At 41.2% G+C, this 25,083-nt stretch overlaps 6 protein-coding genes across 10 annotated transcripts; 5 read left to right on the top strand and 1 right to left on the bottom strand.

Moving 5' to 3' along the window:
* Positions 1 to 2,275: 2,275 nt before the first annotated feature.
* LOC135580974 (spindle and kinetochore-associated protein 1 homolog) lies at positions 2,276 to 5,678 on the top strand. Its single transcript, XM_065147214.1, has 9 exons — positions 2,276 to 2,478; positions 2,583 to 2,707; positions 2,796 to 2,908; positions 3,021 to 3,099; positions 3,398 to 3,465; positions 4,011 to 4,116; positions 4,199 to 4,228; positions 4,383 to 4,496; positions 5,540 to 5,678. Exons 1-9 carry the CDS (start codon positions 2,382 to 2,384, stop codon positions 5,615 to 5,617), a joined length of 810 nt encoding a protein of 269 aa, XP_065003286.1. The 5' UTR covers positions 2,276 to 2,381; the 3' UTR covers positions 5,618 to 5,678.
* A 491-nt stretch (positions 5,679 to 6,169) lies between these two features.
* Positions 6,170 to 11,408, top strand: LOC103982625 (uncharacterized). 5 transcript variants are annotated; one of them, XR_010495749.1, is made up of 5 exons: positions 6,170 to 6,488; positions 6,590 to 6,659; positions 6,773 to 6,868; positions 10,170 to 10,255; positions 11,049 to 11,408. XR_010495749.1 is itself a non-coding variant. In XM_065147218.1 (5 exons), exons 1-5 carry the CDS (start codon positions 6,442 to 6,444, stop codon positions 9,015 to 9,017), a joined length of 261 nt encoding a protein of 86 aa, XP_065003290.1. In that variant the 5' UTR covers positions 6,348 to 6,441; the 3' UTR covers positions 9,018 to 9,304. The 5 variants fall into 5 exon arrangements, 4 of the variants coding, with proteins under 4 accessions (XP_065003290.1, XP_065003291.1, XP_065003287.1 ...); XM_065147218.1 differs by lacking the exons at positions 10,170 to 10,255; positions 11,049 to 11,408 and adding exons at positions 8,889 to 8,917; positions 8,999 to 9,304 and having other exon boundaries at positions 6,348 to 6,488; XM_065147219.1 differs by lacking the exons at positions 10,170 to 10,255; positions 11,049 to 11,408 and adding an exon at positions 8,999 to 9,304 and having other exon boundaries at positions 6,348 to 6,488.
* A 948-nt stretch (positions 11,409 to 12,356) lies between these two features.
* On the top strand, positions 12,357 to 13,054 carry LOC135636837 (14 kDa proline-rich protein DC2.15-like). Its single transcript, XM_065148922.1, has one exon. The coding sequence runs from the start codon at positions 12,423 to 12,425 to the stop codon at positions 12,819 to 12,821; it is 399 nt and encodes a 132-aa protein (XP_065004994.1). The 5' UTR covers positions 12,357 to 12,422; the 3' UTR covers positions 12,822 to 13,054.
* Positions 13,055 to 16,134: 3,080 nt separating this feature from the next.
* LOC135636835 (cortical cell-delineating protein-like) lies at positions 16,135 to 17,034 on the top strand. Its single transcript, XM_065148920.1, has 2 exons — positions 16,135 to 16,293; positions 16,393 to 17,034. The coding sequence occupies exons 1-2, from the start codon at positions 16,168 to 16,170 to the stop codon at positions 16,885 to 16,887; spliced, it is 621 nt and encodes a 206-aa protein (XP_065004992.1). The 5' UTR covers positions 16,135 to 16,167; the 3' UTR covers positions 16,888 to 17,034.
* An 845-nt stretch (positions 17,035 to 17,879) lies between these two features.
* Positions 17,880 to 18,571, top strand: LOC135636836 (14 kDa proline-rich protein DC2.15-like). Its single transcript, XM_065148921.1, has one exon. It carries the CDS (start codon positions 17,925 to 17,927, stop codon positions 18,324 to 18,326), a length of 402 nt encoding a protein of 133 aa, XP_065004993.1. The 5' UTR covers positions 17,880 to 17,924; the 3' UTR covers positions 18,327 to 18,571.
* A 74-nt stretch (positions 18,572 to 18,645) lies between these two features.
* LOC103982629 (14 kDa proline-rich protein DC2.15) lies at positions 18,646 to 19,346 on the bottom strand. Its single transcript, XM_009399613.3, has one exon. The coding sequence runs from the start codon at positions 19,270 to 19,272 to the stop codon at positions 18,880 to 18,882; it is 393 nt and encodes a 130-aa protein (XP_009397888.2). The 5' UTR covers positions 19,273 to 19,346; the 3' UTR covers positions 18,646 to 18,879.
* Positions 19,347 to 25,083: the final 5,737 nt, after the last annotated feature.

The following is a 25,083-nucleotide window of genomic DNA, read 5'->3' as shown; positions in this document are numbered from 1 at the left end:
TCCATCACGACAGAGTCACAATGCCAAATATGCCCATAGCACATGAGTGAGGAAAACCTGACCCGCATAAGAGAAATCTGTCACGATGGAAGCGTAAGGTCAAATGTGCTTGAGATGTGTGAGTCGAGAAAACCTAACCCGTGTGAAGAGAAATCCATCATGGCGGAGGTGCATGGCCAAACGTGCCTAATGTGTGTGAATCAAGAAAACCTGACTGACATGAAGAGAAATCCACCACAAAAGACACATAAGGTTAAATGTGCCGGAGACACTTGAGTCGAGAAAACCCGACTCGCAAGAAAAGAAATCCGTCACAATGGAGGTACAAAGCCAAATGTACCTAAAGCATGTGAGTTGGGAAAACTTGACTCATGTGAAGAGAAATCTGCCATGGCAAAGACACAAGGCAAAATGTACCTGAGATGCGTGATTCGGGAGAACCCGACCCACGTGAAGAGAAATATGTCATGACAGAGGTGTAAGGGAAAATATACCCAAGGCACGTGAGTTAGGAAAACTCAACCCGTGTGAAGAAGAAATCACCACAATGGAGACGCAAGGCCAAACATGTATGAGGCGCATGAGTTGGGAAAACCATATCGACGTAAAGAGAAATCTGTCACAACAGAGGCGTAATGCCAAACATGCTTGAGACGCGTAAGTCAGAAAACCCCATGTGAAGAGAAATTTGTCACCACAGAGGGGTAAAGTCAAACATACCTGAGGCATGTGAGTTAGGAAGACTCGACCTATGTGAAAAAAAATTTACCACGGTTGAGGCATAAGGCACGTGAGTTAGGAAGACTCGACTTATGTGAAGAAAAATTTACCACGGTTGAGGCATAAGGCCAAACTTCAAGAAAACTGAACCAATGTGAAGAGAAATATGTCATGGTGGATGTGTAAGGCCTAACGTGCTCGAGGCACATGAGTTGGGAAACCCAACCCGCATGAAAAGAAATCTATCACGATAGAGGCGCAAGGCCAAACATGCCTAAAGCGCACGTGAGTTGGGAGACCCTAATATGTGTGAAGAGATATCCACCATGGCGGAGGCGTAAAGCCAAATGTGCTCAACCCGACCCATATGAAGAAAAATCTACCACGATAGAGGCGTAAGGCCAAATGTGCCCGAGGCGCACAAGTCGGGAAAACCTGACATGCGTGAAGAGAAATTGGTCATGGTAGAGGCACAAGACCAAACTTGCTCGAAGTGCAGGAGTTGGGAAAACCTAACTTGCATGAAGATAAATCTACCATGGTGGAGGCGTAAGGCCTAATATGCCTAAGGAATATGAGTAAAGAAAACTCGACTCATGTGAAGAGAAATCTACCATAACGGAGGTGTAAGGCCAAACATGCCCGAGACGAGTGAGTTAAGAAAACCTGACTCGCGTGAAGAGAAATCCGCTACAATGGAGGCATAAGACCAAACGTGCTTGAGGCGCATGAGTCAGGAAAACCTAACCCGTGTGAAAGAAAATCCATCACGATGGAGGAGCAAGACCAAACGTGTTCGGGGCACGAGTCAAGAAAATCCAACATGCGTGAAGGAAAATTCACTACGACGAAGGCGCAAGGATAAATATGCTCGAAGTGTGTAAGTCAAAGAAAACCCAACTCGCATGAAGAGTAATTCACAACAACGGAGGCCCGAGACTAAAAGTGCTCGAGGTGCATGAGTCGAGAGAACTCGACCCCCGTGAAGAGAAATCTACCACGACGATGACACGATATCAAATATGATTGAGACGCATGAGTCTGAAAATCTCGACCCGTGTAAAGAGAAATCTACTATGATGGGGACGCAAAACCAAATACATTCAGACATATGATTCAGGAAAACCCAACCCCACATGAAGAAAAATCTACCACGACAAAAGCATAGGGCATCCAAGTCTTTGCACAAACACCACTATCAAAGTCAAAATTACATAAAGACCTTCATCCAAGTCTAATTACATCAATACCTCCGTATAGTACATCTTTTGAAACATATACACGATTTAACAAAATGGCCATAATAATTTCTAAAATCGTGCTCCTGATTTGTTGCTTTTGCGAAAATAACCTTTGAAACACAAGAAAAAGATTAATGATCTTAGGAAGTTACCTGTTTGACACATCCCCTAACAAAAAGGGTAAACCAGTCTTTTGACCTGGTATTACGGAATAGAAGGGATTTTTTGCAAGAAAGTTACGTTTTAGGGCCGCATTCAAGAAATTTCTTATTTAAGACGGATAGATCAGCAAACAATTAGAAGTTTCCCTCCCAACCAGTAAGCGGCAGCAACGCATTCAAAACGTTTGGTTTGGGAACGGCGAGAGAGCGAGGACTGAGTGAGAGAAAGAAGTGGGGATTCGGGAGACCGGTAGCGGCGATGGATCTGAAGCAAGCGGGATCCTCCCTCGACGCCGTCGTCTCCTCCTTCCACACCCGCATCGTCGAACTGCAGGAGCTCGTCATCGCCCGCAACAGTTCGCCATCCCCCACTTTCTCTTCTCTCTTCCCGTTTCCCATTTCTTCCTTTGAAGAAATCCACCGCCGAATCGCTTAAATTCTTTCTTACTCTCTTGGGCAGTGTATCCCTCCACCAGCATGCCCGATCTGTCGGCGGTCGACGCGACCCTGAAGACGATGGAGTCGCAGATCCAGGCGATCAAGGACCGACTACAAGAGGAGAGAAACGCTATCCCTAAGGCCAAGGTCTCTTTTCTTCTTGAATTCCATAGAATCTCCAGCGAATCGTGTCGGTTTCTTCACCTCTTTCTTTCCTACTTTTGTTCGGGTGTAGAAACTCATCGATCTGTCCCAGCGGCAGCAAAGAAAGCTGCAGCACATGCTCGCCCATATGCCGCCTTCGATGCTTAAGAACCAAAGCCGATCGGTTCAAAACCCCTCTTCGAGGTAGTTCTTCTGGCGACCAATTTATTTATTGTTCATTTAACCTTTCTTTTTCTTCTTCAAATATAGTTTTGCAACGAAGATTCTTCAAAGGAATTGGGTTTGTTGGTTTCAGCTTGGTGCCTGATGATTCGGGTCCCGATACATTGCACGAGCCTTGTCATCTCAAGGAGGAGCCTGTTGCTATGCTCAAGGTAAGAGACTGCCCCTCATCTGTTCGTCGTAAAGCTTATTCTTAATGTTTGCATCATGATTACAGTGTTTATCACCAGTAAGCGGCTGAAATCAGCAAGCCTCGAGTTGACATTATAAAAGAATGCTTTATTTGAGGCCTTTTCTCTTTTGTATTGACCATAAACAGTGCTACTTCCGTAATTCACAAGATTTTAGTCTAACCTCACGATTGCGCCAAGATCAAATAACTTTGTGCAACTGTTTCCAAGAAATAGTTATGTTTGTTCTCCAATTAACAGATGCATTGTTCCCATGTAGGGGAAGAAGGGTCCATCTCCTGCACCGCGGTGGTATATTTCTGCCGAGGAACTGGATTCACTGTCTTCGTAAGTCTATCCTCAAATTTACTTTGTATATTTCTTCTGCACCATGTTGTTATATTTCTTCTTGGTTCTCATTGTTTCTATCTCTTGTCAATTTTAATGTTGTAGATTATCTGTTTTTTGTGTCTCTTAGTTAATCCGGTAATGAAAAATTAAAGAACCGAGTTCCAAGATAATAAATCTAAAAATACATGGAGTTGGAGTTCATTGGTTTTGTGAAAGGCCTCTGGTGTTCTGAGGACAATTGGAAAAGGCTGGTATTTATGGTATGTTGATGTAGAAAAATGATCTGTCATTGAAATTAACTAGGCAGAAAGATAGGAGCCAAAACACAAGTTGAAAATATTTAAGTCAGGCAAAATAGGTTACATAATCCATACTCTTTCCTGATTTCAGATGTTCTGAAAAGAAGTTGAATGACATACCAGGGTCCCTGGTAATAAATATTTATAATCTCATATGGATATTGAAAGATATTGTATGTGCTTGATAAGCAAATCACGTATCATTTGAAACCAAATTCAATTTTTCCATCTTAACAACTGCAGTTATATGAGGGGAAGGCTTACTTTGGACAAGGTCAATATTGCTATCAATGAGATAGCTATGTATGCAGAAGCAAATTCTCATCTCGTCTCATGCCCAAAGAAGAAGGTTTGTGTTGCTCAGTATTATAAATAAGCTTGGCGTCTTCCTATTGGCCATTTGTTTATCGTGTCTTCTTGTTTTCATGTAGCTAGCTGAAGACACCTGGGAAAAAGCTCTTGTAAGTAGATTCAGCTGGCTATCATACATTTTTCCTGTGTGGTAATGTGTAAACTGTAACCCATGTGGGAAGAATGCGTGTATCACATTTTGTGCTGAATTTGTATGTCTGTTCAATGTTACACAGGTTTGCTACTGTTGTTGTTAAAATGCAGGAACTAAGAGACATAGCAACAACTGAAGCAGTGAAAGGCAAGCACTTTTTCCTGGAAACAGACATAAAAGGACCAGGACTGAAACTTGACAATACGGGAAAAGCAATTTTGACAGTAAGTTATCTAGTCATAATGAAATCTCTAATTGTGCTTCCCAAGTTTATCAATGGGGATCATTATTGTGGACTCTAGATGGTTGGATTAGGTCTGACAATATGTCTCTTGTCTGTGGGTTCTATAGATGAGAATACAATTAACTTTGCTTATTTACTTATACATTCCTTTATTTTCTCATCATACTTCTAAGTCTCTCGTTGGAATTATGTGCCTGCTGTCATGTTCCCAGGCGCACAGTCGAACTCCGTAATTTGCATTATGTAATGTATGATACATATATCCTGCTGGCTATGAGTATGTCAACCTGCATGTGTTGGTATAAAGTGTGATGGCTACCTCTTTTCATCTATATATCATGTTCACATGGTATCCCATAACAATCATGAAACTATTTGGGCCTTGGAACACAGCAACAGGTGCTAATTTCTGTCATACTTGTACTACCAGCTGTACTGTGACTATGACTTGGTTGAGTTGTCGTCCTGATGTTTTTACATTATCTATTAATTTTCTGCCTCGCTGATATTGCTTATAAATTTAAACTACTTAGTCCAACGTATCTAGTTGTGAAATCATTGTCTGTGTATCTTATTTCAGGATTCTCCTCCTTTTTTTATTTTATTGGTTTACTTTTGCACATGAAATTTGAGGGCGGATCTTGGAATAATGATGAGGTTGCTCCTTTGCAACCTGTCAAGATTAGGATCTAATTCATGAAAACAATCTCTTTAAATATTAAAAGATAAGGTTATGTATATTGACTCTTTTTATATCTTGTATTGACGGGAGCCTTAAGTCTTTTTTTTTTTTTATAACTTTCGTGCATGAAATTGCTGGTGCATGTTGGCATGTTACAGTTATTAGGACTTGGTACCAAGTTTTTCATATATATTAGCAGCAAGAGGATATGCTAAGATCAATATTCCAAATATTGGAACTTCTGTTGGCAAAATATGTTTGGAGCAAAATTAGGTGTTACTGATGCATGATTGCCAGAGAGTGTTACCAAATGGGCTAATTCCCGTAACTGTGACTTACAGGTCCTTCGCCATCTCGGCCGTATTCTTGAAGCTCGCATCGGTCATCACCGTGTGTTTATCCTCTCAAAACCTCATTGATGCCTTTATCATTGTTTTTCTAGTAGCTGATTTCCCAGCATGTTTAAGATTGGCTATGATTTGCCTAAACATGTGAATGGAGTGTCTAATCTATTTTCTAGAATGAATGGTCTTGAGAATATGGCTCCTAATACAGCAAGGTAACTTTTTTTTTTTTTTTTCTCAATGACAGTTATTCTGGTCTTACCAACCATCATGTTTACTCCAGACATTACCTCAAGCAAATCTTGTTTTTTATATTTCATTTATTCTTATGCTATGTAAGTAAAGATTTTCAGTTTCTGTATTGACCTTTAGAGTTGGTGCAGGATCTAAAGCATCATGTCCGATTTCTGTTGGTTATAGAGGTTGTCATTAAAATTTCAATCAGTTAAACAATGCATCTCAGAAGGCATCCTTGCTCTAAATTTTGAGTTGTTGCTGGTATTCAGTATAATGTTATGAAGATTCTTGCATCTGCCCTAATGACCTATTATTCTCAATGTGTATCTGCCGGACATTTATTCTATGATTCGCATGCTTTTGAGATTCCGTCATAGCCGTCTCTTGTTAGTATGGGCTGTCAGCCCATGGTCCTTTGAGTTGGTGTGTCAGTGGACTCGGAAACATGGTCACAGACACGCTGTAGCCGTTCTCGGATCCGGATCCACAATATTTTATTCGATTCACGTTCGCAGGTGGAGACGACCCGATATGGCCCTTGCTACCGCAGTCCCCGAGGATCCAATTGATTTTGGATTCGACTATAAGGTCGAAGCGATGACCTCCGGTCGCATGCCTCTGCGAGCGGAACAACGTCCCACGGCAGACGAAGCAGACGCACGATGCGGCTTGGCCCGTTGCGCCGCCCCCGCCATCCTCTTGGGCTCCGGTATGGGCCTCTCCCTCGGCCAGCACATCGTCTCCGGCAAGCCCGTAAGCTCTTCTCCCACTCAGTTTCTGATCCATGTCGTTTTTGGTCCATCTTGTAAGCTGCCCGTTTACGACGATCGGGTTCGTCCGAGAACTGGACCTATCGCCTTGCCCTACCGTTATCGGGAAGGTAACTTCCATCATCCAAAAGATTAGGGGTTTTTCCTTCTTTCTGTTGTTCCAATGATGTATTGTGAGAATGAATCCGTATGTGTTCCTCTTTTGTGGCTTCTTTTCTATCAGCACGAGGCGTTAGCGTGGCTATGCGAAGGGCTGGGCTTCTTCGCGTCGCTCGGTTTGCACGCCGTCTTGAACGACAAAGCCTCCAAGATACCTTTCGTGAGTCGTCTCCCGTTCTTTGCATGTTAAAATTATGTACATGCTGAAATGTACGCTACTATGATTTGAGAGAATGGTGAAGATTGCGCATCCATTGATCTACATTCGGTTTCCGAGTCTTCTTTTCTTCGGTTATATCATCTCAAGCGTCACAATTGATTCATCTCACAATTGGTATTGGCATAAACTCCGTTCTGATATGGACTCATGATGCGTTGATGTTCTCTGGGGAAGGATTTGTTTCTGTTTCACGCAGTTGCTAACTATATATCTCCTGTCTCACATATAATTGTTGCTAGTCAGGATGAACAGCATAGCATTCTTGTGCACAATAATCAATTACTATAGTTTTGGATTGTAGGGGTCACATTTACAACCTTTCTACCTGATTCCTCGTGCCACTCCCACATAATTTGAGAATATAAATTGAATTCATTCTACCATTTAGTCAATCACAACATTCCCCCTTATAAAAACCCTAACCTCAACGACAAATAAAAAAGAAATTCTAATTCTTTTAGTCGAAGAGTAAGAATTCGATCATCTCATCTTTCATATCCAGAGAATCTTTCATAATTTCAATCATGCTTTGGGAGGTATCTATTATAGGTATTAATTTTTCCCATGAATATATCTTTAATTAAACATATCTTTTAAATCATCATCAATTATTTAGTTCATTTTTTTCTTTTGCTTAGGCAAAAACATGGGCAGAGTTCATATTTGCAAAGAAATTGTTGTGATAACATTTATGACAATTGCAAAAAGCCCATATTAATAAAATTATTTTGAAGATAAAAGTAGGACAAAACGATGACTCCATCAAAGTGTCCACCAGTTGCTAATGAATGTATTTTGGTACCCTTATGAATGTGTTGAAGCCTTTGAGACGATGGAAATTATTCACTAAAGCTGAAGCTCAGGTACTGGATTGTTATATGACAAAACCACACTGGGATCTCAGGGCAAACAATTTTTATCTTGGACGATTTCCATAGAAAATACTCATATTTTGGGTGTTTCCAAAAGGGTACCCCTCTTTTACATTTTCTCAAACAATATCTCTAATTTAAAAATTACACAAAATATCCCTCAAAAAATTTTTGCCCATTTTTATCATTTTAAAACTATTACAATGTTTTCATCTGGATCATTTACAATGTTTATAGTATTTTATTGAGATACTGAAAACACTATTGAAAAATATCATAATTGACATCATATTGTACCTATTTAGTTGTCATTGCTCATAGACCTTATGATTCTATATTTTTAGGCTTCTAGTTGGTTTGGTTGGGGTTAGATTCCATTTAGATCGTTTATAGTGTCTTCGAGTAGGTCTTATAATGTTTTATTGTGGTGGGCAAAACACTGTAAAGGTAATTTTTTATTTCTATTTGGGTGATATTGTTCCTAAGCTATTTTAAATACCTATTTGAATCATAGTATGATATATCAAATAATATTTGGTGTGTTTTGATTCCATTTGGTTTATTTACTGTGTTTTTAAGTAAGCTTTACAACGTTTTTGTTATGGTGACCAAAACACTGTAACATGCCAACAACACTGTAAATCGTCCTTTTGCAGTGTTTTTGAAGGGCGGTTTGAATATTTTTCAAATTAAGAGTACTATTTGAGAAAAAAAATAAAATGGTGATACCAATTGGAAAATACCCAAAATGTGGGTATTTTTTAGGGAAATCACCCTTTTATCTTCATGTTACATTCTTACTTTTAGTAATGATTTCTTATTGGTACTATGGATACAAATTTCAGTTAAGCATATTTTTCCAGTCTATTCTTTTAGTTTTTAACTCGGCTTACTCTCCTTCCCTTGAATAAAATGTAGTGTAAAAACTTACTAAATTTTCATCAAGAAATGTCTTGTTAGACTTTTTTATCTGCAAAAAATGAATGAATTAATAAAATTATCCTGAAGAAAAAAAAAGACAAAATAATGCCTGCATCAGATTCGATGTTGTTTATACCATTATTGCTCTGAATACTACTTAATGGCAGGAAAAGGACCATGTATCCAATCTTAAATGGTCAGTATCTGTCTGGTTATAGTGGTAGTTGTCTACAAATCCTACATCTTATTGGTTGGCAGACTGAAGATGTACCTCCAGCTGGCATGCAGGGTGTTAAATTTTCCAAGAGGGCAAGCTTTCTGAAGCGTGGGGAAAAAGATGAACACATGGGCCTGCTTCTCTGTTGTAATTAATGAATTGCGAGGTCTCAAATTTGCTGTGAGCTCATGTTCTCTGAAGGATGTGGATATAAAGATGAACACACGGCCTGCTTCTCTGTTGTAAATAATGGATAGCAAGTTTAGGTTGGATTAGGAGCATATTTAGTGCTTCTTGAGACTGGTTCATGCTTCATATAATTCTATTATTGTTCATCAGCATGCCTGAGTGGCTGAGCATTTCATAGACCTGTTATCTGTGCTAGAATTTGATTGGGACATATCAGCTCTTCTTGATGTTAGAAACCTTCACTTCTCGATCAGTGCAGCATTATAGCATTGTCTTTTCAATTCTGTCTCTGCATCTTCAGTGTCACTGGTACTGATTCTGGGGTCAGGAATTGTTTGGTGAAATCTACCTTTCACTTCTGTGAGCTGGCCCTACCTGTCCTAGATCCATTATGTGCAAGAAGCTACAATGACTATTTTAACCAGAATTCAGTTTTGACCACAATAATGGATCACTTCATTCTTGTGAGCAGTTTAGTAGCTTGACAGAGAGAAACTCTACCTAGTCATAAACAAATGGAAAGTGCATGGTGAATTTGAACTCCAAGTTCATGTTGTCAACTGTGGAAACAAAAAACAACTGTAGACATTGTCTTCAAGTCTATAATCCTTCATCATTGAAGTTTTGTGCCCCACATACATGACATTTTCTTTGCAACTTATTCTAGACTCACATTTCTCAAATTGCTAGCTGTAAATTGAGTTATATTGTGTACTTGGAAGAAATATATTTTCAAAATTCTTGTGTGTGCATTTCACTTAAATCTACTGGATTAGTCCAAGATTTGTATTACAACTGGGAAGCATTTGGTGAATGAATGTTGGTTCCTGAGAGCATTATTCTCTTTTACTTCACTGATTTCTTGGTTTAGTGAAAAGCAAGTCATACATTGTGAACTTACAGGCTGTTGTTTCAGCCTTGAGAATCAATCTAATTTATAAATGTGGAGCTTCTTAACTGGGTTGGACATCCTAAGTGGATTCTCTAATTTTCATTTATTTCTTGAATTCTCTTGGTAATGTTACTTGTTGTGGTTTTACAGGCATCAGAAATCTAACCGTATGGCAATCTGTATCGAGCTTGGTGGGAACCACAAGATGTTCCTCAAATCCCTGCAAGAGCTTCAAGGTAAATGGTTGATCTGCCGATGCTTCCTTCTGCTGGTTCTATCATTCACATATTGGGTCTCACGACCTCAATAAAACATGCATTCTGGTGGTTGCTGGTTATCTTCGATTTTGGAAAATGGATGAGTACCTTTTGTTTTTAATCATGTTGAAAAAAGAAAGATTACTTGGTGACTGAAGAACTGGCCTAATGGGAATATACATGGTAATTGGGCATGAGAAGGAATTGCTCTTTGAAACAGCTGCTTTCATTTAGCTGTTCCTCTGCTGTGGATGAAACCAGCATGAGTGTGAACAGGGGAACTGAACCTGTTCCCCATAGGTTGATTGGGCTTCAATAAAGAACCTGATATCAATTTCTCATTCAACCTTGTCCCCATGCAATTCATGATTGCCTTGTGTTCAACACTGCTTAATATATTTTTTTCTCGAGTCAGCTAAGCAGAATCTCCATAAGTGAACTGTTGCCATGTGTTGGTGGGCAACTTGATACTCATCGCAAATCAACGTGTCTTTCTTGTATTCCCCTTGAGTGTTAGAATCATTTGCCGTTCAAACTTTGCCCTTCTGTAACCTTGTCTTTCTTCCAGACATGATCCTGTGGTTCAGTGGTCTTTTAACAGCCATCATCTGATATATATACTCTTCTGCACATGTGGGGAACTTTTAGATGTCTGCAGACATCTACCTTAGAGCAAACTACATTGCATTTTACCACTTAGCACCATCCATGCAATTGATATGATATCTCATATTAGTTTAACTGTCACTCATTCTTCATTCTCTGTCTTCAGTTAACTAGACAACCCAAGACATTCAAGTTGGCCCGTGGATTGCGGAGTTGAAACTTGTGTTCAGAAGCAAAAGCCGGTACAAGGGATCAGTGTATTTTGTTTTCTTCTAACACCTATTCTTCTTCTTCTATTCTTGCTTGGACATTTTGAATTTAGCACACATTCCGAAACTTGCAGTCATTTAATGAAGATAACTAGTGATCCCCCCAGTGGCTGTTCTCTCTCTGGTCAACCATGATCTTGGAATATTTTGCAATGTACTAAGAAATTTAGACTATGCTCTGTAAAGAACCTTAGAGTGAACTTCTAGGGCTTGGAATTAGGTCATGATGTTGAATGTCAGATATGACTGCTTGGTTTTGTTTGGTGTGGACGTGGATGCAAGGCTGTCATAATTGTTTTTTTCTTCTTCTTTTTTCTGAGGTCACTCGTAAGGAAATCTGTCAGCCACTGGCCTCTAGCCGAGTCCAGAGACTTGTATCTGTATCTACATGTTCCAAAGAATTGATCACAGCAAGCCAATTGGTGCAGGAGCACATAGCAGATCAAGACAGAAGAGTAGGATCCAGTGTCTGTCAAATGGCTGTTGTTGGACTGCTCTGGTAGCTGTCTATGCAAGGCCAGGTGGGCCTTTAACGAAGCTGAGGTTGGTGTCAGGTTACTTCATGTCGGCACAATCGATCCTTTCCTTCACTAAAATTATTGTCATGGTGGAGAGGTGATGGTTGATTCATGTCGAGACGAACAAGAATGGGAAATCAATTTACATACCAGCAAATTTCTCTGAACTAATTAACATTTTATGGTATGGCTCAAGTATTCTTGAATGGTTCTCATTCAGTATCTAATCCACGCTGAGAGCCAAATGCTGGGAAACTCCAACAAAGTTCATAACAGTGATTTGGGTAAAACCCAAGAAAGTTCGATATGTGGTTGTTGTGATTGGCTTGCTTAATCGTGTTCATTGTTTAAATTGTGATACAGTCTTGTGTTCAGTTTTCACCTTTAAGGACTGAAGCTTGCCACAGTCTCTCTCTCTCTCTCTCTCTCTCTCTCTCTCTCTCTCCCTCTCCCCGTCCGTGAGCGAGAGAGAGAGAGAGAGAGAGAGGGGTTTGAATCGGTGAATAATGGTGGAAAGATCACAGTGCAGAACCATGACGAGCGCATGCGGCACAAAGCGCTACAGGACGAAGCACCGAACCCTATCTCCAATCTCCAGCTTGCATGTCTGGCCCACCTGCTCACATGCATTGCCACTGTACCACAAATCGCAGTACTTCTCTATAAAACCCTAACTTCTCATTGCTCCACTCCCAAGCCAAAGTACACTCCTACGTATTCCTTCCGTTCCTCGTCCAAGTTACTCGACAGGAGATGGCTTCTTCCTCCACCGCTCTACTCCTCTGCCTCAGCCTCCTCTTCTTCACCTTGGTCTCCTCCAGCTACTGCCCGCCACCTCCGATGAAGCCCAAGCCTTCGCCCAGACCCAAACCGACTCCCAAACCCGGCATGCCTTCCTGTCCCATCGACACGGTCAAGCTGGGCGCCTGCGCCAACGTGCTCGGCGGCCTCATCAACCTCCAGATCGGCACCCCGCCCAAGAAACCCTGCTGCAGCCTCATCGAGGGCCTCGCCGACTTCGAAGCCGCCTTGTGCCTCTGCACCGCCATCAAGGCCAACATCTTGGGCATCAGCCTCAACGTCGACGTCGATCTCACCCTCCTCCTCAACTACTGCGGCAAGAAGGTCCCCTATGGCTACCTGTGCGCTTGAGTTGCAGCCATGATCTCGTGTTCTTCTTCGTTGCGACAGCCATGTACTCGTGTGTATCCACTTCGATTATTTAGTTGGTGGAGGCTTAATGCTAAAGCCTTTATCCCCAGTCATAATAAGGACAATCTGTGGGTGCCAAATAAGGTGTTATCATTTTACCAGTACGTGTACGTACTCCATATATTGTAGTTTTGCTTAACTATCAATGCATGATGTGTGTATTTGTTTGTTCATAGATTACATGTTCTATCAACGATCCATCAATTTGCTCTCAAATTAGTAGATTTTGTCATACATATAACATACTTTAATTATAATACGTGTTAGATTCATATACCTTTTTATACCCAACATGGCTATATTAGAGTTACGTGACTCGATATAGTATTTGAGTCATCATCCACCTCCAAGAAACACCATCCATGAATTTTCATGTTACAGAAGTCATGAAAGATTTCAACTATGGTAGTGATATGGCTATGTACTCGATCAACCTATTTCGGAGGAAAGGAATGATATCTAAATGACTATATCCCTCTTGTGTTGCTAATATTGCTCAACTTTATCATTGTAATTGATTGCTTACTCAGGTGGGAACCCTAAAAGGCATTGTTTGAACAAAAGCAAAAAAAAAAAAAAAGTAAATTTGGTTTAATTGATTTTTTTATAGAGACCAAAACATATCATATAACATGCTTGTGATGCCAAAGTACACAATCATTTGGTGAATTCCTAGCTGAATTTATCGTCTTTGCTATCATCCAGTTTTCACAGCTTCACCAATAGAAAAACCACTTGATATATATAATACGAGTCAAAGTTATCTTAAGCTTAGTTTGAATGAATCCAATAAAGCCAATAAAACAATCTTAAGCTTGATATAAGATGAGTCAAAGTCTTGAATGAATCATGCATGGAGTGATTGTTGAATCCTACATAACTTCTTCGGAGTACTCCCAACACTACCTATCCAATACTTAAGTCATCGGACTCGTCTGTGGTGTACATGTGACCCCATTTTATAGTGGGTGTTTGGTGCCATTACGTTCGTATGATGCATGACTTGTGCGAGCGTGAGGAGCTGATTTTGATTATACTTACTATTAGCTCACGTCAAATTTGGGATTCGTAGTCTCTTGAAACATGGCACAGATCAAACGACGGGAGTGACTAGCTGGCTGGAGAACGTAAAATCTTAGAGAGGTAATGTGTATACCACATAGGACCTATTTGGTGTCAACTACGTTACTTCACAAGACCCAAAGGTTCGATTGTGTGACACTAATGTGCAACCTGTCATGTTGATCACATCACTCGATGCCCAAGTCATGTTGGTTAGATAATGCCAATGCGATCATGTCGATCTTATTATTTCTTCTGTAACACGCACAAAGCAATGTACCTTTCTAGGTCAAAGTTTGCTAATGATGTGGTAACCGTTAGACCTTTTTTTTTTTCCAAAACAATTGATGATTACATTTTCAAGATTGATGAAAGAAAATATATATAACAAATTAAAAGTAATTTTTTTGTCATAAAACCAAGGGCTAATTATATATTATCCATTATACTTCGATCATATTAGTATCATGATCCATGTAATTAAAAAATTATATTAAAATCCTTATAATTCTAAAATAATTTCATTTGCCCTAACATCGTCGGCTGTATTAATGAAAAACACAATATGTGACATCGCATACTGAATCAACACGAAAATGATGGACAAAAAAATAATTTCAACATCCCTTCCTTTTTATCGGTAAAATTGCTGAAAACATAATAGATGTTGAAATTATCTGTTTGCTCATCACTCTCGTATCAATCTGGCACGTGGTGCCATGAGTTGTGTTTTGCGTCATTGTAGTTGATGATGTTAAGGCAACTGAGGTTATTTATTTTATTCTTAGAATTATAAAGATTTCAATATAATTTTTTGAGTATAGAGATAAAATTAGTCATAAAATTAATTTAGTAGTGAATGTGACTTGACTAACTCGTTTTCCGAATAATAACGTTTGAAAATTGGATGCCATTGATAATATTCAAGCCGATCGTTCGCTTGCATTTTGTTCTCTTGATAGTTGACTCGTGCAGGTTGAGATATCATGTAAAATTACACTGTTGATATGTCCGAGAAGATCTCTTTGATGATTAAATCAAAGATCAACAAAGTGAGTCTTTCACGAAGAGATTAGCGATGAGTACACACTCAAAGATAACCTCCGTTTACGGGTCCCAAACTGTGACATCAACGAGGAATTTAGATGGTAAGATGATTGGACACCCGAGTGAGCATTCATAGATAATATCACGTCATTATCATGCTAATTGGAATCTTTCAGTACACTGCACTAGACATGCCAAAGAACGTCACGTCATTGTCATGTTGATTGAGATCCCATCTCACGCCATTATTTAGGTTTTGATTGGATGTCCCGTATCGAGTTCCGATTAACGAGACACCGAGAAACGAAATTAATGGGCCAATCCATGTTATGGTTTGCTGATGAAGTGCCAAAACATTCTGAGAGTAACTGTCTTTTCACTGTAGAGAATTACTTATATATGTGGGATAGTTATAGTTTGTTGACATTGAGATAGTGCACAATTCATTCTCAGATCTCATTGGGTGTTCCTCTTCCTTTCTTCCCTGTGGAGTCACGTCGTCATCTATCTGGATCATATGCTACAGCTGTACTTGAATTTGTAGGGTTTCCAACCAAGTAGAGCCGCCAGAGAGAGAGAGACGATAGAGAGAGAGAGAGAGAGAGAGAGAGTTCACGGGTTTCCATGAGCGGCAGAGAGAGAGAGAGAGAGAGAGTTCACGGACGTATCTTGCAGCGCGGCCACACACCCCACACACTGTCACGCCTGTATTCTCTTCCGTCAAGACAACATCCTCGCTGTCCTCACAGCTCACCTGTTAGAAAATCTAAACTGCTGCGCTGCTGCCACCGATTCTTTTATTTCTTGCTTCCTCGCCAAAGCTATCCGATGCCACAATCAATCACAGAGAACTCCAAATCCTCTGTCCACGAAAGAGTAGTACAGCTCAAACAAGTGCACAGTGAGAGAGACAGAGAGAGAGAGAGAGAGAAATCCGTGGATCTTGTTTCTGGAAATGCTATGATATAAGACGAGAAAAGAAATAAAAAAGATTCGGGTAATAATTTCAAGGAAATTGCATTATGAGTTTTATTTTATTATTACTTATCCAAACTTTTGGAAGATTATTGTTTTCTTCAGTTAATTCTTTCTCATATAAACAGCTTTTATACGCAACTAATGAGCATTATGTATCATTCTGCTCATCAATGGCCTTTTCTTTGTCAATTGGGTTGAAATGACATGCAATGCGAGTGAGAGCAATGGGGACTCTGCAGGGGTGACGGATCGGAGGAGAACTCACGGACTGCTCGAGAACAGAATCCTCATGACCAGCACAATAGAATTCACAACCCGAGGCGGAGTCTCTCCCTCTCTTTCTTCTTGTTAATTCGTGCTCGCATGCATTACTAAGATCCAAGGAATTGAATATACGTTCACGGGCATGCATGCATGCTTGCAGAGAGGCCTTCAAAAGCTCTTAAGCCCTTCTTCTCCTCCTCCACATCCGACCTCCATGGCCTCCAAGACCACGACCTGGCTCTTCCTCATCGTCTCCATGGCGTTGCCGCAGGCATTCGCATGCGACTCGTGCTCCCAGCCGTCGCTCCCTTGGCCTCCTGCGCTGAGGAGACCGCCGAGGGTGCTGCCACCGGTGGAAGGTGGGGGTGGCCTTCCAGGGGCCTCGCCTCCGGCCACGTGCTCGTTGGATCATCTCAAGCTGGGGCTGTGCCTCGACGTGCTGGGAGGCCTGGTGCACCTGGGCGCCGGCAACCCGGCCGAGAACGTGTGCTGCCCGGTGCTGCATGGACTGCTGGAGCTGGAGGCTGCAGTGTGCCTTTGCACCGCCATTAAGCTGAGGATACTAAACCTCGACATCTATATACCACTGGCACTTCAGCTGCTCATTACCTGTGGGAAGAACCCTCCTTCTGGTTCTCTCTGTCATCTTAATTAACTTACTAGGTTTTATTCCAGCGTCATGTTTTAGCACTCAGTGTTTAGGTTTACGTTTAGCTTTGGAAGTCAATTAGCCTGTTTCACTCATAATGGTGTTCTTAGTTCCCAAGATCATATTGGAGTTTAACTGAGCTTTTGTGCTGCATGATTCATGAAATTTACGCTGCTTCTTTCCAATGAATGAGGTGAATTCACAGCAAGCCAACATCAAGTACCTGACAAAGAACAAAAACTTTCAAGCTTGATAAGCTGTGCAAGTATCACGAGAGTCACAGTTCCCTAATTTTGTAACTCTATTTCTTTTTCTTGCTCGACATTTCCGATCCAATCCTGATGTCAAAATTGTTCTGATGTGCCTCAGCTTTTCCATCATTCACAGCGCTGGGATTCCTTATCTAAGTCATGTGGTGACAAGTCCTGTCAAATATTATAGTATTGGACCAAAAGACATCCAATATTACAGTATTGAATGTCAAATATTGGTAAATACCTTTTGCTTTTATACTATAAACTCTCTATAACTTTGTGGAGGATATGTTCCTTGGATTCTTCGGATATCGATGCCATTGCTGAAACCACAAGTTGGCTATTTTCGAGAGAGAGAGAGAGAGATGATTTGCTTTATATTATCTTCTTGATGACCCGTACGTGGCGTATGTTTTCTGCATGGGCATACATGCATGAACCTTGTTATTTTCTCTGTCACTACGTATCGTTTCATGTCCTCGCCACTGTCATATTGATCAGTGATGAAGTTGCAACAAGTAAAACACATGTCCCAATGTTGTGTGCTGTACCAGCAAGAGATCTACGATGAGCTGCAACTTGGATTTCTCCTCACCATCACATACTTGCCAGCTAAACCACCTCGCCCACCGGATTCATCATCATCTACATGGCTTCCCTTGTCATCTTCTCTCTGTAACAATTGTAGCATATTACCCTCACTAGCCTCTTCCAATCTATATATACTCTACTCTATTACCAAGCTATTCATCACAAAGCACATCATTTCGGCAGAAGCAGAAGGTAGCCATGGCAGCGAAAGCTTCAGCGTCAGTTGGCCTCTTTCTCGTCCTCAACCTCCTCTTCCTTGCACTCACCAGTGGCTGCGGCACTTGCCCAGCACCGACGCCTAAGCGCCCCAAGCCCACACCAAAGCCTTCCTACGGCAAATGCCCTGTTGACACGCTTAAAATGGCCGCCTGCGCCAATGTGCTCAATGGCCTCATCACTGTCGGTGACGGTGAGTTCCCGAAGCAGCCATGCCAGTGCTGCTCCCTCATCGAAGGTCTCTTCGACTTCGAGGCTGCTGTGTGCATTTGCACCGCGCTTAAGGCCAATATCCTTGGCATCAACCTCAACGTCCCCATCAACCTCAGCCTTCTCGTCAACTACTGTGGCAAGAAGGTCCCCGCTGAGTTCCAGTGCCCTTAGTTCCCGGTGTTCATCTTCATCGGAGTCATCTGTCCTTTCTGCTCCTTTGAAGGTCCCAATCAACCATGGTGTTCGTGCATGTTCTCCAGTTTGAGCAATTTGGTTTGCTTTTCATGCAGCAAAATATGGGTCAGTCGAGTGTTGATGTGTACTGTTTCGTGTCTGGTGTAATCTTGTAATTGCAATTCTTTTCTAGTGTGTAGCATTTGTGATCAACCAGCATCCATTAAAGGTGCCATTGTGCAGTTTGACCTGTGAAAACCAGTCTTTCTTAGCTAAATAAATATTTATTATCATTGTACAATTCATGAAGAGCATGTGAATGCAGCAGATATTTCATATTGCATTGATCTCATTACATCCCGAGAGGGTACTCAACAAGCTGTGAATTAAAAGGGAATGACAGGTACATTACATGAAGCAGCAATTGCCCTTCATATCAACACTCACACTTTCGTCATCAAAAGCAAAACAAAGGAAGTAAAGACACAATGAATGCTCAATAAACTTCACCACGGCAAAGAGGATCGATGATGTGATCTGCAGGGGGAGCTCAAGGGCACTGGAAACCGGTGGGAGCCTTCTTACCGCAGTAGTTGAGGAGAAGGCTGAAGTTGATGGGGAGGTTGAGATGAATGCCAAGGACATTGGCCTTGATAGCAGTGCAAAGGCACACGGCGGCCTCGAGGTCGACGAGGCCATCGAGCAGAGTGCAGCACTCGCACGGCTGTTTCGGGAACTTGCCGACGCCGACCTTGATCAGGCCATTGAGCACGTTGGAGCAGGCGGCCAGCTTGAGGGTGTCGACTGGGCATTTGCCGTGGGAAGAGCTCGGTGGGGGCTTAGTGGCGGGGGTGCAAGTGGTGCCACAAGCACTGGTGAGTGCAAAGAAGACAAGGTTGAGAACAAGGAAGAGGGCTGCCGATGCTGAGGCCTTGGATGCCATGGCTTCTGCGGCAGTACTTTGCACGCTAAATCGAGTACTGCTACTGCTCGCTTGTGATGGAGAGTTTAGTGTTAGGGTGGAGTATTTATAGGTAAGAAGCAGATCGAGAGATCAAGCAAACTACATATAATATAGAGGAAAATGACAAAGTAATCCATGTGAATATTGAGTGTGTACGCAAGGCTTTTTAGCTGGCAATTGTTCTCATGGTTCATAGGATGCCAAATTGCAAATGGACTCGGAAATCAGCAAGAGGAAGTGCAAATTAACGTGTTTTCATTTGATAGTCTTTCGTAACATTGTGTTGTGACACAGCTGGATACTGTGTGATGAGCAGAAAGAATATAAAGTCGAAGATGCACCGAAGGCATCTTTGTTGTGGAGCCCGCATAGCATATTGATGAAATATAAATTGATATATAAATTAGTAAATAAATAACATATTATATCTACTCACTCGCAAGGAATTAATATACATATACTCGTTTCATTTCATATAGATTATTTTTGGACCATTTTGTCGAGAGGCTCAAGTTTTAGGCCTAATATATCTTAATAGAGAGGGCCTTTTATATTTTGATAAAAAGTATTTTGACAATCAATGAGGTGGGGGTGGTTATAGTATGTGGATTATAGTCCATGGAAGATCATTTGGGTGGTTCTGTTGGCTCCAATGGACAATAATCCATGAGAGATCTTTCGAGCTTGCTACTTCACTATCGACCTCTATGGACAAAAGTCCACGAGAGGCCATTTGGACCTGTGACCCCCGTGGATAAGAAACCAAAGGAAAATGGGGGAGGGGAGGGGGTTGTCATGATTTCGTTGAGGTTATTACATAGGATTCCCTTAATCGATCATATATAAAGGTCGACTTCCAATGTTGACCCATGAGTCGAACCTCTCATCAAAAACCCCTTAAGTATCGGAGGGATCGGGTCAGGAAACTCCCCCTAACGTTACCTCTGTATAGGAACCCATAGAGGAGTCAAATTCCATCTCGGCCCAGCCTCGGGGCCATCTTGAACACTCAAAAGCCACTCGAAGGCCACTTCGAATACCTCGGTGTCATATCAATAGCCTCGTAGGACTACCACGAAAGTTCTTTAGATGCCCCTACACCTTTGGGTCAAGGCCAAGCTAGACTAACTCACGGTCGATAGTACTTTCTTCTCAATTTTTTGGTGCTAGAAGGAGAGCCTTGAATGTCATAGCAATATCCACCCTTGAACATTCTCAACAAGGCTTCCAGTAAGAAAACTCTACCACCAACCATAGTACCTTTATATAAGGTGGGTAGCTGTCCTCCTTTTCCCAGGTGGATGCATCCACCTCTACTTAGACAGCTAGGTAATACTGACATCTATTCAATGACCTAGAGATCTATCTCTAGGGATGAAGTTGAAACATATGGTTGTCCCGCTAAAGTATTCCAAAGCCTTTTACACAAAGTATAGGAGCTCACGGGCATCAAGCAATTATTCTGCTCCCGCCCTAGCTAGCTCAATAAATTATGCATCTATTGCAATCGTGACCAATGTCTCAACCATCGCTGACACTTGCGTCCATCGAGGTCCCCCCAATTGACTCAACACTAATGCTTATGACTATCTCAGACTCGTTAAACTACTAGCAAAGGGGGCTCCTTGCTCCCAGATTATAGAATTCAATGCGTCATCATACTAGGGCCCAACCATACTCAAATTGGCAACCCAATCAACATATTTAATAGATGACTCCTTGAGAGCCCATTTATAGTAGATGGACTAGTACTTGGATGAAATGAGTCAAGAGTTCCAATAGTCTAAAGGGGAAGATATGGATGATCCCACCTCAAGTCGCTCTCCATTTGCTCAAATCATCGAGAAACCAATCTCGACGCACATCCACCTCCTATTGGAGACATTCAAATGATATCTTTGACCCATTAGAGCATAGCTTTCCATGCTTAAATATCATTATACAGTGTATTGGATGCTCTGATATGTCGAGCATTCCCAGCGATGCTAAGGGGCTCGACAAGGAGTGGTAGAGTTGCCTGAAGTCATTTTCTATTTATTATTTCACTCAACTCGCAAAAGAATATGAACTTCACTGACTTGGGAACATACGCTTAAGGCCATCTATGATAATGCTACTTGAGCCGAGATAGAGGGAGGACAAAACCATCTCCAATTTCATCATGCAGTTCACTAGTGAAATCTGAGACATGCAAGAAGCCCACCCCTCCCTCGTGATATAAGCTTTTATGATAGTCCTCTAGCCTTATTGCTTTTTCTGGTTATTAGTGGAAAGACCACCAATAATGATACTCGAGATCCTCTAGCGAGCTAACCTGTACATAATCGTGAAAGCAATGATCTCAAGTAAGCAGGGTCTCGCGCTCATCACGATAGAGGAAGCAGGGTCGACTAGAAAATATCTCACCTAAGGTCCGGGTCGACTCCCCAAAACATAACAAGGACCGATGTCTTCTTGCAAATAAAGATGAAGATATTCTTGAAAGACCCATTGTTAATGTGGACACCTTTTGAGAAGAAGAGTAAATTAAAATATTATTATTTCTATTAAAATTATGACTATGACATAAAAGAGTGTCGAGATTTGAAAGACTAAATCGAAGAACTTATTCATCAGGAGCACCTCAGGAGGTTCATTAAGAAACCTCAAGAACCTTCACCTTGCTCGCAAGGTCTGGTGGAAAGACAAATTTGAATTATTATCGGCGAGCACGTCTTGGGAGGGGATATTTGGCGAGAAACCCTACTCCAAGATAGTAATGACCAAGTTTATAGTGGTTGTCATCCCCGTGGTATATAATGCAATCATTGGCCAACTCACTCTCAATTGGTTGAAGGTCCCCGATAATGCTATTTGATAATACTCTTACTATCGAAAAAAGCTAAATTTGATGAATTGTTGATGAAGTAGTTTATCGAGGCACCATTGGATAAGACTTGTCCCGACCGGGTCATCAAGGTTGGAATGATGCTTCCCAAAGAGAAGTGCTTACGTCTTATCAACTTCCTTTAAAAAAAAAATCGAGGTATTTTCCTAGTTATCGAAAGACATTACAATCATAGATCTAGATGTAGCCCACCACCGCTTGAACATATCCCTCAACGCTTGATTGATGAAGCAGAGGCCTCACAAGTTCTCTCCCGAATGCTAGTGGTTGATTAGCGATAAGATTGATAGGCTATTAGGGGAAGGATTTATTAGTAAGTCTAGTACCCTCAGTGGCTTTCCAATGTTGTACTAGTCAAAAAATCTAATAGAAATTATAGAATATATGCTGACTATACCAAAATCAACAAATTCTAAAATTTAGCTATCCTCTCTCTCAGATTGATTAACTAATGGATGCCACCTCGGGTCATGAGCTCTTAACATTTATGGAAAATGTTCTCATGCTATAATCAGATTAGAATGACACACTAAGTGTAACACCCTTGATTAGTCCTACATCGAAAGTGGGCAGGATTAAGATTGACTTATAAGGGTCTGATGAGTGTATTACTATCAACTTCAGCTTAAGCATTTTGGTCAGTGGTTTAGACCAAACAAAGTTGATAGGCCAGTTAGCCCATCAAGCCCGGGTCATGACATTTGGTATCAGAGTCGCTCGAGTAGAAAAGGGCTACCTGTAGACGGAGTCAGAGGACTCATCACGACGTGGAGCCACCACTGGGCTACGCCTCACATGCACTATGCTAAGGTTTGATCTGAGTTATGTTGGGGCTTGACAAGGTCAAGCCTTCGAGTGGGGGTGATTGTAACACCCCTGATTAGTCCCACATCGAAAGTGGGAATGATTAAGATTGACTTATAAGGGTCTGATGAGTGTCCTACTATCAACTTTAACTTAAGCATTTTGGTTAGTAGTTTAGACCAAGCGAAGTTAATAGGCCAGTTAGCCCATCAGGCCCGGGTCATGACACTAAGATTAGGAATGCACTTTCTTTATCATCGAGGTGTATACTATTATACAATTATACCTTCTAGGCAAAAAAATGCCGGGGTAACATACCAAAAAATAGTGAACAAAATGTTCGAGTATCAAATTGGGAGGAACATTAAAGTGTATATAAACAAGATGCTAGTTAATAGTAGAATGGTTGATTCTGCAAACCTTGAGAAGGTAGGTCTACACCATAATCGAGATTTATCCTCCTTGATCTATGAAAGAGAAATAATAATTAACGGAACAACCAACATGCTCAATTGGTTTCTATCACGGTTAGGCGATAAGTGACTATCGTTCTTTCGGGCACCGAAGAACCCGAAGAATTTTGATTTTCTGTGGATTGAGGTATGTTAGGAGTTATTCAAAGAGTTGCAAGTTGTATCTTACACATGAACTAAATTTATAGTAAAAAGAATTTTTATTGCTTCCAAAAACTAGTTATATTAGATCCGCAATGACAAAGAAGAGAAGAGTTCGCTATGACAGAGAGAATAATTAAAGGCCCACAATAGAACCTGGAGATCTACTACGACTTAGAAGGGAAGAAATCTACTATGATGGAGAGAATGGTTAAAAGGCCACCATAGAGGGGACCCCAAAATCTGTCATAATAAAAAAGGTAAGAAATCCGCTATAACGGAGAGAAGAACTGAAGGCTAGACATGGCAGAAATCCCAAAATCTACTATGGTAGAAAAAGGAAGAAATTCACTACAATGGAGAAGGGAAGAAATCCTCTACTGCAAAAAAAAGATTTGAAGGTCCAACACAATAGGGACCCCAAGATCTACCACGACAAAAAAGAGAAAAAATATGCTATGATAGAAACTTTGAGTCAAATGTGCCTAAGGCATATAAGTAAAGAAAACTGACCCATGATAAAATGAATCCACTATAATGAAAAAATCGAGTCAAATGTGCTCGAGGTGCGTGAGTCAGGAAACTTGACCTGTGCTAAGACAAATATACTATGATAAAGTCTTTAAGCTAAATGTGTCCAATGTGTGTGAGTTGAAAAATCCAGCTCATGCTAAGATGAATCCACTTTGGTGGAGACTTCTACCTAAATGTACCCAAGGCATGTGAGTCGGAAACCTGACTCGTGCTAAGACAAATCTAGGTGTGTGAGTTGGAAAACCCGACCTACACCAAGATGAATCCACTACGATAGAGACTCTATGCCAAATGCGCCCAAAGGTTCCCAAGGTACATAAGTAGAGAAACCTGACTCATGCTAAGATGAATCCACTGTGATGGAAACATCGGACCAAATGTGCTTGAGGTGCGTGAGTTGGAAAACTCGACCTGTGCTAAGATAAATTTGTTACGATAGAGACTATAGACCAAATATGTCCGATGTGTGTGAGTCGAGAAATCCAACTCATGCTAAGATGAATATGCTTCGATGGTGACTTTTGCTTAAATGTGTCCAAGGCATATGAGTCGAGAAACCCAGCCCGTGCTACGATGAATCTACTATGGTAGAAACTTCGAGCCAAATATGCCCGACGAGAATGAGTTGGGAAACCCAACCTATGCTAAGATGAATCAATTATGATAGAGACTTTAGGCCAAATGCACCCGAAGTGTGTTAGTTAGGAAATCTGACTAGTGCTAAGATGAATTAACTTTAATGAAAACTTCGGGCCAAATGTGCTCGAGGCATGTGAGTTGACAAAACCTGATCTACACCACTGGTACCCGTTAATGCAGAGACATTCGGCCAAATATGCTCGAAGCTCATGGGTCAAATAAACCCAACCCACGTTACCAATTCCCATCATGATGAAGGGAAAACTCAATCCACGTACAGATAAATTCACTATGATGGAGGCATAAAGCCCA

Source organism: Musa acuminata, chromosome BXJ3-4 (genome assembly GCF_036884655.1).
Source record: "Musa acuminata AAA Group cultivar baxijiao chromosome BXJ3-4, Cavendish_Baxijiao_AAA, whole genome shotgun sequence".
Lineage (NCBI taxonomy): Eukaryota > Viridiplantae > Streptophyta > Magnoliopsida > Zingiberales > Musaceae > Musa > Musa acuminata.
Note: the sequence above shows the minus strand (reverse complement) of the source record. Positions and strands in the feature narration are given on the sequence as shown.